This window comes from Salminus brasiliensis, chromosome 4, assembly GCF_030463535.1.
Source record: "Salminus brasiliensis chromosome 4, fSalBra1.hap2, whole genome shotgun sequence".
In the NCBI taxonomy this organism is placed as follows: domain Eukaryota; kingdom Metazoa; phylum Chordata; class Actinopteri; order Characiformes; family Bryconidae; genus Salminus; species Salminus brasiliensis.
In genome coordinates this window covers 21,122,652-21,135,483 of record NC_132881.1, presented here as the reverse complement: position 1 = coordinate 21,135,483, position 12,832 = coordinate 21,122,652, and the positions used below count along the sequence as shown (strand labels likewise).

Below are 12,832 nucleotides of genomic sequence, written 5' to 3'. Positions count from 1 at the left end.
ATCGCGTGTAAGCAGCGAGAAGACAGCTCCAGCATCTCAGTGTGCTAGATTTTTAGCTGCTAGACCAGGAATACTGGAAGCATTAGCCAAGTCATTATTATCAACATTAAGTCTGATGGTTTATTTCTAGTGTCTTTTGGACCTAAAAGGAAGACCTCGGTTTTGTCACTGTTAAGAAAAAGGAAGTTATGTGACATCCAGAGTTTTATATCCTTTACACAGTCCTCCATTTTCTGTAATCTAAAATTATTGTCAAGTTTGGCTGATATATAGAGCTATGTGTCATCCGCATAAAAATGGAAATTAACGCCATGTCTGCTTATAACTGAGCCCAATGGTAACATGTATAATGTAAATAATAGCGGTCCTAAAATTGAGTAATTTGAAGATAAATCTTTTATCTTTACGAACTGATAGCGTTCCACGAACTGATAGCGTTCCGTGTCAAATTTGACGAACATGTCAAATTCTTCTTCTTTTCTGTATTTTTGCTTTTCTTGTAGGTTTACATGTGGGTTTGCATGCATTGGATACATCATGGTCAATATCAGATTTGTGTAGTTTTCAGATTATTTTGTACACATAAATGCACTCATGGTTTCTTCTTGAGCTTCTGTAATAGGGACATTGCCAGAACCACACTCGACTCTAATAAGGCAGGGCAGGGAAACCCTCATCACCCCTGGTGTCATGTTTTTCCTCCCCTTTAGACGGCGGTGGTTGTAGCCTGGTGGCAGGAGAATTGACAAGAGAATGTACAATTCCCTTTTTTCAGTAATCACCACTCTGTTTTTCGATATAAGGGTAATAGTGCTGCCAGGCACCCATTACTTCACAGCTCCTGTAATCAACCTGAGTCATTTAAACGTTTTGCTCTATTATTGTCCCTGCTGGTAGTCTCTACTTACAAGGGAGTTAAAGCAGTATTTGCACAGGATCTTCAGCAGTGTAGTAGTTTTAACAGTTGAAGGTAGTAGTTTCAGATCATGTGTGGGTATTTAAGGTCATACATTTTCTGCACATTAAATATTATGTATGTTACATTATGTCACATTATGTCTGCGCCAGGCAGATTACCATTTCCTTGCTGTAGAAATTCAACTGCATCTTATTCAGAGAGAAGTTTCAGATAAAACCTGATAAAAGCATTAACAGACATATGTTGATTTAGTACACAGTCCACACCATGCTCAGGTGAACGTCTGAAATTAGTGTATGTAGGCTACTGATGCCTGCTGAGCACTGGTGGTGTTTAATAAGATTAGGTACATTAGCCAGTGAATTGTGTTAGCTTGCTGTGGGGTTCGCTGCAGAGATTGTGGACACACAGTGACATTGCATTAAACAGGAAAACACCCGATGATTAACGGCAATAAGCTTAACAGCAGTATCATTATGTGAGCTATTTTGGGGTATATTAACTTTATCTACTTCGGAATATACAGTGAGTCCAAGAAGTATTTGATCCCTTGCTGATTTTCTTCGTTGGCCCACTAATAAAGACATGATCATTCTATACTTTTAATGGTAGATGTATTCTTACATGGAGAGACAGAATATTAAAAAGAAAATCCAGAAAATAAATCTAAGGAATATATATTAATTGATTTGTATTTCATGGAGTGAAATAAGTATTTGATCCCTTAGTATTCATTAGCAGTTCTGGCTTTTACAGACCAGTTAGACACTCCCAATCAACTTGTTACCTGACCTGAAGCCACCTGTTCTCACTAATCACTTGTGTGAAAAACACCTGTCCACAGAATCAGACAGATCACACAGATTTCAAGTCTCCAACATGGGTAAAACCAAAGAGCTGTCACAGGACCTCAGAGTCAGAATTGTTGACCTTCACAAAGCTGGAATGGGCTACAAAAAGATTAGTAAGGTGTTGGATGTGAAAGTAACAACTATTGGTGCAATTATCAGAAAGTTTAAAGAGTATAACATGACAATCAACAGACCTCGGCCCGGTGCTCCAAAGAAGATTTCGCCTCGTGAGGTGGCAATGATGCTGAGAACAGTCAGAAATCGTCCTGCAACCACTCGGCAGGAGTTAGCAAATGACCTGAAGGCAGCTGGGACCACAGTTTGCAAGGAAACAATTGGCAACACTTTGCGCAACAATGGATTCACATCCTGCAGTGCCCGAAAGGTACCCCTGCTGAAGAGAGCACATGTGGAGGCGCGCCTCAAGTATGCCAATGATCATTTGAAAGATGAACCAAGTTATTGGGAGAAGGTTTTGTGGTCAGACGAGACCAAAATTGAACTTTTTGGCCTCAACTCCACCCGCCATGTGTGGAGGAAGAAAAATGCTGCCTATGACCCCAAGAACACTGTGCCCACCGTCAAGCATGGAGGTGGAAGCATAATGTTTTGGGGGTGTTTCTCTGCCAAGGGTACAGGGCTACTTCACCGCATCACTGGGAAGATGGATGGAGCCATGTACCGCACAATCCTGAGGGACAACCTCCTCCCCTCTGCCAGGGATCTGAAAATGGGCCGTGGTTGGGTCTTCCAACATGATAACGACCCTAAACATACAGCAAAGGCAACAAAGGATTGGCTCAAGAAAAATCACATTAAGGTCATGGAGTGGCCCAGCCAGTCGCCAGACCTCAATCCGATCGAAAATCTATGGAGGGAGCTGAAGGTCAGAGTTGCCAAGCGACAGCCCACCAACCTTCATGATTTAGAGAGGATCTGCAAAGAAGAGTGGGCCAAAATTCCCCCTGGTGTGTGTGCTAAACTTGTGGTTAACTACAACAAACGTCTCACCGCTGTGCTTGCAAACAAAGGCTTTGCCACTAAGTATTGAGTGTGTTTGGCAAGAGGGATCAAATACTTATTTTCCTCATTGAAATACAAATTAATTAAAATATATTCTTTAAAATTATATTCTGGATTTTTGTCTTGATATTCTGTCTCTCCATGTTAGAATATATCTACCATTAAAAGTGCAGAAGGATAGTGTCTTTATTAGTGGGCAAACAAAGAAAATCAGCAAGGGATCAAATACTTCTTGGACTCACTGTAAAAAAAACAACAACAGCAACAAAAAACATAAACAGCCTTGCAGCAGAACTTGACTCTGAACACAGCGCTTCCTGTGCTTTTCAACAACTTCTGCAGAAGAAAGTGGGAACAGGTGTGCCAAATCAGCCGTGGTTAAATAGCCACTCCTGCTGACCGTTGCAATTTGGTTTCATCCCATGGTAGTTCACACCCCTGCATGCCATAATGGGGTTTAAACATTAACAATCACTGCAATAGCTATTTGAGGTAAACAGGTAGCTATTGCAGTGTCTAAGCCCTTTCGAAAACTCTTCATGTGTCCTTATCAGCTGTATGCAGAGACAGAAAACGCATTCTGTTCACACTTGTGTTAAATGTGATTGAGATGCAACTCTGACCAGCTCTGAATTTGGTTGGACGGATCTGATCGGAATTCGATCCCAATCTGTCCTGGGCATGTTTACTCACAGCTTTTCATATGGTTAAGTGAAATCCAAATCTGTAATACAAGGTGTCTACAGCCTCTGAGACTGGAATTCAGATTATTTCCTGTAAATGATGTACTATGTATAGATAGATAATATGTATATGTATAGTATATCCATATGCAGTAGTTTGCTTTCCTAGAAGTGTGTTTCTTAACAAAAACCTGTATATGTAGATGTATTTAGATTTTTAAATAAGAGGCAAAATGAATCTACCTGAAGAACATTAAGTTATAAATACAGAAGATAATCCTTTATTAGTCCCGCAGTGGGGAAATTCTCAAAAATTGTGTTCAGTACAAGTGTATAAGTGTTCTGTAAGCTACATGTATTTGGGGCTTGTGGCCTGCATCATACTGGTAAATTCTTTTATCAGACTAAATGGATCTGTCTTTAATGAATTAAAACAGCAGGTTCATAGATTCATGGACATAATTTTCAACCCCCTTGTGTTTTTGTGCTCTAACCCAGGGAAAACATGTAAATATGCAGTACAGAGGATAAGGGTACACTATAAAGAATCACTTTGTACAGTACATCTATGAAATGTGTGAAGCAAACATAAGAGGCATAGAATCTCCTTGGCTTTTATTGTTGGTCTCCGTGTCAGAAATATCAGCGTGCTTTTCACTGCTGGAGTGATCAGCCTCAGACTGGTGGTGTCAATACCTCTCAAAGCCATTCCATACACCAAGTTACCTGCTCCAAACATGTCATTACACTGCATAATGGCACGGGAATGAGAGGCTCTCACTAAGTCGTCATGGTAAATGCCAAGCAGCTTCCTCATTGGCCCGGAGCCATCGATGACTTCTGTGAATGGTCTTTTCAACTGCAGCCTAATGAATGCTGGTCTCTTCACACTGTCAGGGTAATAGGGGCTTTGCCTAATGCTAATGTGCAAGGCAGGTAGTTCAGTGGTGAAAGAATTAGCAAAGTCCCTTAGTTAGGAGCAAGTACATAGAACCATGATATTGTGACACTCGTGGACAATTCTCTGCTGGGCAATACCTGCCTTAGTTGGCTCTGCTCCAGAGAGGACCATTTGGTGATTGCATTTGCTGAATTGATGAGTCTCTGAGAGATGTTTATGGCTGCTGCATCTGTTTCACTGCGGCATTTCCTTCCGCCTGGCATTTTACTCCTATTGCCTCTTGCCACATTGAAATTAAATTCCTAACATAATTGGGGTGTCGGTAGCCCATGTTTAGTTTCCTGATGTTGCATCTGGGAAAAGGGTGACTTTTAATTAAGCAGTTGTTAGCAAATCAGCATCAAGGGAAACATACAATGAGCATTACCAAGTATCCCATGCTTTTGAGACAAATGAGGAGCTTTAGTAGTAGAGGACCTTGAAAATAGAAAGTGCTACCCTTGAATCCAAACTGGTGAAATCACAGGTTGGCTTTATACAGAAACAGTGATGGCCTGATGTATGTCTTCTGACACTAACACATAGCTAGAGGCATGGTCACAGGCAGTATCTCCAAGGCAACTCTTCAGCAAAACACTCTGTAGATGTTCTGTAGGATGCCACACAATGCTATAGCTAAAAAGGGCTTGTTATAAAGACATGTTTGACACCATCATGGCATTTTGTTGAAACTTGTGACAGAGACTTTCCATCCTGTCTGATTGTTGTCAGTGAGGCCAAAGCCAGAGGCCACTCTGCATGCAAGATGTCTACTCCTTGACAACAGGTACTGAGAAAATCTGGCTGGTTGGATGGGTACACAGTGAGGAGACCATAAGCCATCTGCTGTTCCCTCTGCCATGCCATCAGAGGTGAAGTTTTGGTTGACACCTCAGAACCTGAGAGGTCGTCTTTACATTTGTTTGCTAAATGTCCCAAGGCTATCAGCATAATGCCAGTTGTGTCTGCCCTGAAGGAAAGAGGACATTCTGATTACACTTCGTCAGATGGCTATATACCTGAAGGCAACCTTGCTTTGATGAAATCAGCCATGAAGCACAGGGTTAACTCATTGAACTGCATACTCCCAGCAGGCAACAAGGGGCTAGCTTTAACTTGTTTTAGACTCAGTTAGGAGATGCTTGCTGTGTGGATACCTCTAGGACAGGGCTGAGCTTTGGATGCTAGCAGAGATCAGTAGACAGAATGATCAATTTGAGGAATATATTCTACTTAAAGCTTCTAGCTTTAAGCAAGCATCTATCAAAGCCAGACATGAGAGCTCCTTATTCATGTTCAAGAGACCACTTGCCACAATATTACTTTAGGGGGTATCTTGATATTTGTTGTGTTTTTTAACCATCTGTTGTGCCCACAGTTCAGTCAGGTATGTATGTGAACAGGGACTACATCCAGATGGATATGGAGGAAATATAACATGTATGATCTGCATATTCTAAAAAAATAAATAAAATAAAATCGTACACAGCATTGGTCAAAAACAATGGCTCCAAGTGGTTCAGTGAACGAAGCCACTGCCACTATTACAGAAGGCTTGCTGGTTCGAATCCTGAGAGAGCACAATTGGCCTTGCTCTCTCTGGGTGCTCTCTCTGGGTGCTCTCTCCCCTTTTCACTTCAGGATGATGCTGGCCAGCACCCTTAGTGTCTGCTAGCCAATGCATCAGAGCTGGGTACCTGGTGCTTTTCTCAGAGCATGTTGGCTGCTCTGCAAAGATAAATCGGTGGTAGTTTGAAAAGAGGCAGTGGCAGTGGCATGTGATACGGGGAGAGCATTAGTGAATGTCTTGGGTAATGTAAAAAAAGTGTAATGTGCTATGTAAAATTGGTAAAAATTAAACAAAAATTAAACATCCAATCAGTTTTTACTTATCTGCCGACACTGAAGGAAATGAGTAGAGATTTATTATCAGTAATTGATTGCTCTAGACTGTCTGATTCTCATTTCTTTGAAACCTTGAAAAGTACTGCAATTATGAGTGCTGATCTACTGTGTTCTCACTTCTACTGTGCTCTCATTTCCATAATGCATGACTACCAGCGAGAATAGCCAATATTTTCTTCTTTCAGAATGCAGAAGCCAGCTATGACTTCAGCAGCAATGACCCGTACCCATACCCCCGCTACACGGACGACTGGTTTAACAGGTAATCAGTAGCCCATCAGTGGGTTTGGTTCTGTGACTCAAGGCAGAGAGAGGGGTGGAGGGGGTTGTGAGAGAGGAGCGAGGAGCGAGGATGAGTGTGTCGACCCAAGACTGTGTTTCCTGGCAGGGGTTGGCTGAAGGACTGCTTGCTTCTCTGTATTGATTTTTCTTACATGTAACCCCATTAAGTCATCTTTCTCTCTTGGACTCTTGGCCTGGCTGCATTAACATGGAGTGCAGGGCCCACACACTGGCTCCTTATAGCTTGTCTCTGCATCTTTCTTATGAGGCTCAGTGGAGGCCACAGAACACACAGCAATTGAACAGCATGGATGTACACCACTGCAGAATATTAGAATGCGCTAGATAGTGGATTTTAATATTTTCTCTACATGACTTCAGTGCAATAACACAGTGCTAGTTTCACATCATCTGTAGCAGTAGTAATATCTTAATGTGTTTATACGTGTGTATGTACAGTTGTGATGCCAATATTGGAATTTCTATGGACGGTTCTTTTTCTGGGTCAGAATGAGTATAAAGCATACATTTGTTTATTCAGCATTTTTTATATAAGAAACAACAAGAACTTTGTGCAAATCAACATACAATCAATTTACATGAAACATACAGGGTTAAAATATACATACATTCATAATTCAGTGGATCTAAAAGTTCCAAGTGTCTATTAACTTCTCATGGCCAAGGCTCTTCCTGTTAGTGATCATGATTGACTACTGCTGGTAGCTTCTTTGCACCCTCATAAAAGGTCTTTTTGACGACACTCAATGGGAAAGCCCACGGGTCTCAGTGCATATCTATAAAGGGTGATCATAGATTTTAGGAATATCAGGAATGAAGTCAGGATGCTAGCATTAGCTAGCACTAGAATGCTTTGTCATTTGTACTATGTAGCCAGCTTCAGGGGAAAATGATGTGGCCGGTGCGCAAAGGCAGTATTTAACTGCAAAGCTAGTTTGGGGTAGCAAGTGGACCAGACTGGACTTTTGTTGTGTATTTTAAATACTCCTCAACCTCTTTTTTTGAGAAAAAATTAACTAATTATTTTTTACACCATCAAATAGTAATACTGCATGTAGACGGTTCCACAAGCTTGTTGTGCCACTGTGATATGCAAGATGAATATTACATATTTAGCACACTGTTTTTGTCTTGTCTGCCTTCAATTTGAAATGCTTCCAAACAGCTGAGCTTCTCTGCATTTTGCCTCTCTTATACCGCCATTAACCTGAACTGATGTGTGATGTAAGAGCGAGGTGGAACTCAGGAAGGAAAAAAACTAAATACGAAAGTTAAAAAACATATACCTACGTATACCTACCTAAATTGTTTAAATACTCACATACACAATTCAAACACCACTATGTGACTACTAGTGGTGGTGGTGGTGATGCACATTGATGCATATTAAAATTCTGGGGTAAGCATGCCACAGCATGAAAAATGAATTCTAATTTGTTAAGGTTTGGTTCTCATCACACTGATCTCTCTTTACCACACAAGGTATACGAGGTACACAACTTCGATAATTAATTATTTTTTTAGTAAATGACCTTATAGTAAAGACCAATACATGCTTGGGCTGAAAATTTTAATCAGGGCCACCCACACAAAAACATACAGACATACAGAAAGTCCAAGTTCCAGTTTAAAGGCAACTATAAAATACTTTGCATTGTGACTTCTGTATTACTGCTCTCTGAAGTTCTTCTTAAAAAAAGTCAAACTCGTCTCAGGCGCAATGGTTCAATCCAAAGAGATCAAAAAATGTATTAAAAACAATTAACTGAGGCAGTGTGCAAGATTCAAAACTTGCCTGTGTAACCAAACACATTTAAAAATACTGTAGATTCTTACCAGAACTTAGTTTTTCTCCAAACAAGTTCACACTGTAATTTTTGCCAGATCATGCAAATTAGGGAAAAGGGCAGTAGAGCAACATATCACTAAAATAGTTATTTGCTGTTCATTTCAATGGAAATGTGTGTTTTTATTTGAATTATACTGTTTGTGTTTGTGTAATTTACTTCATTGATTGTGGTAAAAAAAGCAGAAATGATTGGAGGTGTAACCACTTTGACAAATGGTCACTCTCAGCTAAGAGGAAATTGGTTTGGATAGGCAGAAACAACTCAAGAACCACCATGACTCAGGCCTGCTATGAACTAGAAGCTGCAAGAAAACCAGAAAACCTTTCTGGATGAGGGATTTATGGTCAAAAATTTATGGGAGGAATTATGGACAAAAAAGGCTACATTCCCACATCATGTAAAGTGGCCCAAATTTTCTCATAAAATCTTTTTAATGTGACCTTTATTTGACATTCGCCTGAACAGTTCTTAATCTGTCACAATGCTTTGTGTGAAGTTTCTGTTTTATCAGGACCAGCATCACAGGAGCTATCAGGGAGTTGTAGTGGCTGATAGCTAGGCTTATCATAGCTAGGCTTATCATCGTTTTGTGTAAAGGTGTAAAGGTGCACCTTTACTTTTACCTTTAAAAATGGAAAAAAAATTGGTCGATTTTTTACGTTTTTCTTTGACACGGCAGCCAGTGGGCATGTTTGGCCATTTCTTTAGAAATGTCTTCAAACATTAAGTGGTTGCGATATGGGGCTTCTAATTTTGTATGAACATAGACATTACGCCAAATGTTTAGGAACTTTGTTACCTTGCTATCGCAGCACTGAAATCCTTCCTCACTGCTGTCATTCAGTTCCCCTTTTCCTCAGCGAATGTAGAGTTGGATTGACATAAAAGTTGAATGCATGAATTCTGTTCTGGACTGTTCAGACTGTTACATTGCTGCATAGTGAATATGTATTGTGTACATAGTGGGTATGTATACAATTTCAGTGCGTTTTTTTCGAAGCTCACACACACAAAAAAAAAAAAACACTGCGTGTCACATATAATGAAAAAGACTGGATTTGGGCACATTTCACCTGCTATGTGAAAGTAGCCTAAGTTGACTGGCTACAACGACCACAGGTATGTTTAGTGGAGTAAAAGTTAAGCATTTAACCCCAATAACACCATATACATTCTTAAACATGGTTGTAGTATAATGCTATATGTCTGTCTTGCTGCCAGTGAAATTGATTTGTTTCACAAAGTGGAAGGAATAATGCAGAAGGACGACCACCTTAGAATTATTTAGCATAACCTCAAACCATCAGCTAAACTGTTGAAACTTGAACAAAAGGGATTTCCAGGGCAGAGCAATGACCCCAAACATATTAACGGTGGTTGTGAAATGGATATTGGGGGCTAACACTAAGCTTTTAGAATGGCTTTTCTAAAGTCCTGATCTCCACTTTATTGAAAATATGTGGACTTAATAGGAAGGTCAAATATCCAACCAGAATTCTCCCTGAAATGTGTTGATGCTGCTAAAAGTATATGGTTAGGGTGAAACTTGCTAAGGTATATTCTTGACCCTGTATGTTAACTTATGAGGTTAACTTATGCACTATTTTTTTCTATTGAAGAATTAATTGAAAGTCCAATATTGTTATGACAAAATTATCATGACTCTGCAAAGTGTGATGCAGGTGTTTGGGGAAAAAAGAAAAGTTTTGACTGAAATTTCTACACAGACCACACTGATGATTTTAATGTAAATGTCTGTTCATGTGATGAAAGACTTCATGTGTGCATTAGGATTTGCTACAAATAATGTGATTATCATATATGAGGCTGTATTTATTACTTGCGATGTAAGAAAACCAACAAAAAGTGTCAAGGGTGCCCAAACTTTTGCATAATACATGTGCACATAAAACATGTATTTGTGTCCTTATGTCCTTGGCAAAATGTGTGTGTTTGTGTGTGTGTATGAAGTGGCAAGGCAGAAGGTGCTCAGCAGGGACAGAGTCAGTGCAGAATAACATGCCTCCTTCTTTACCACTCTGCTCAAAGACTCAGCCTTAATGAACACTGGCACCTTATTAGACCTTCCATCACCACTGCTTTTGCACTATCCGTGACAGCCGACTCGAGACAGCTCAAGGACAGGCGGTCTAATAAAAAAGAGCAGAAGCATAACTTCTTCTTTGTTCTCTCCCCTGAGTGCTTTGTATGTGAGTGTGAGAGAGGAGCTGTGTGTGATGGCTGCAGTAATATCATCAGTGCCGCAGACTCACAGGCTAATCAGACGCTTATTTATAAATAGAGCGTCTCTGTCTGGCAGAGAGTGATGGGGCTCACCCACTGTCTGTCATGCTGGGCTTCCTCCTTGCTTTTAGGCTCTGTTCTGTGCAATGTGTTCTGTGTATCTTTCCTTATAATGGCTTAGGTTGTTGTTTGAGATAGGAGGGAAAGCTGGTCCTAGATAAGCAAAAAGAATATTAATATTTTTTTCAGAGCCTTTGCCTGTACAACTATGTATGTGTGCCATAAATTAACTTCAATTATTAATGGATCCATATTATTGAAACATATCATGGAATGTTTCTGATGTGTTCAAAATGTGTTCATAAACATCCTAGAATTTTTTTTTTATGTCACAAACACCACATTTACGTATCTACTCATTCAGCCTACAGCGGTTTAGTCCCACCCTTTCACACTGATGGAATATTTATATTTACATTTACATTTATGGCATTTAGCAGACGCTCTTATCCAAAGCGACTTACAAAGTGCTTTGCTATTTACCCAAGAAAAACCTTAGCTAGTTAGAATAGACCAATAATTCAAAGGATACCTCTAAGCTTTAGACACTGAGCTTTTAAGACATTACTAAACACAAGACAATAAGGTGACCATAGTACTCTAATCGTCCAAGTACTCTCTGAAGAGGTGGGTCTTCAGTCTGCTTTTGAGAACAGCGAGCGTCTCGGCTGTTCGGACACCCAGGGGAAGCTTGTCAGGACGCTTGTCTTCCGCGGATTTTGAGGGATTTTGAGCCGTACTTGAAGCTCGAAGGGCTGTAGGTGCGGATCGGCTTTTGACCATTGCCATCAAGTATGGAGGGGCTGGTCCGTTCTTGGCTTTGTAGGCCAGTGTCAGGGTTTTGAATCTGATGCGGGCAGCTACAGGAAGCCAGTGGAGAGAACGCAGCAGTGGAGTGACATGGCTGAATTTAGGGACATTGAAGACGACCCGTGCCGCTGCATTCTGGATGAGTTGCAGGGGCCTGATGGTGCGTAGAGGAAGACCAGCCAGAAGAGAGTTGCAGTAGTCAAGTCTTGAAGTGACGAGAGACTGAACAAGCACCTGGGTGGCCTCTCTAGAGAGGAAGGGTCGAATTCTCCGGATGTTGTACAGAAGAAATCTGCAGGACCGAGTTACGTTTGCAACATGACTTGAGAACTATAACTGATCATCCATGACTACACCAAGGCTTCGAGCTTCTGTAGAAGGAGTGACCAGTGAGTTCTCAAAGGTGATGGCAAGATCGTTTTTTGGTCCAGCAGTTCCCGGGATGTACAGCAACTCCATCTTGTTGGGGTTAAGTTTGAGGTGGTGAGCCGCCATCCAAAAAGAGACGTCGGCGAGGCACGCTGAGATGCGGGCAGAAACCTGTGGTGGGAAAGAGAGCATGAGTTGAGTGTCATCGGCGTAACAGTGGTAAGAGAATCCATGAGAGGATATCACTTTACCAAGAGAGCTAGTGTAGAGTGAGAATAGAAGAGGACCAAGAACTGAGCCTTGTGGAACGCCAGTGGAGAGACTACAAGGAGCGGACGTGTCGCCCTGCCATGTTACCTGGTATGAGCGTCCCTGCAGGTATGATGCAAACCATTGCCATGCAGAGCCGGTAATTCCAAGGCCGGCAAGGATAGACAGGAGGATCTTGTGGTTCACTGTGTCAAAAGCTGCGGAGAGGTCAAGAAGGATCAGAACCGAGGACAGTCTGGCAGCTTTAGCTGCATGGAGCTTCTCTGTAACTGCAATGAGAGCAGTTTCAGTAGAGTGTGCTGCTTTGAAGCCAGACTGGTTAGGGTCCTGTAGATTGTTCTGAGTGAGAAAGAGAGACAGGTTGGTTGTAGACAGAACGTTCGAGAATCTTTGAGAGGAAGGAGAGAAGAGAGATAGGTCTGTAGTTGCCGATGTCCAAGTTGTCCAGAGTTGGTTTCTTTAGGATAGGCACAACTCTGGCAGACTTGAAGGCCGATGGTACATGATCTGACAACAAAGAGCTGTTTATGACAAAGGAGATGAAAAGAAGGAGGTTTGGAGCGTCCCAGACTGTTTTGTGCATGAGACACAATGCAAAGGTTTAG

The 12,832-nt window shown here is 41.2% G+C and overlaps 1 protein-coding gene across 1 annotated transcript in view; it reads left to right on the top strand.

Annotated features, from left to right (window-relative positions):
* Nucleotides 1-12,832, top strand: part of pcsk2 (proprotein convertase subtilisin/kexin type 2) — a 58,162-nt gene that overhangs the window by 22,501 nt on the left and 22,829 nt on the right. Inside the window, exon 6 of the mRNA XM_072677600.1 lies at nt 6,507-6,583. Coding sequence (XP_072533701.1) covers nt 6,507-6,583 — 77 coding nt within the window. The remainder of the gene's footprint in view (nt 1-6,506; nt 6,584-12,832) is intronic.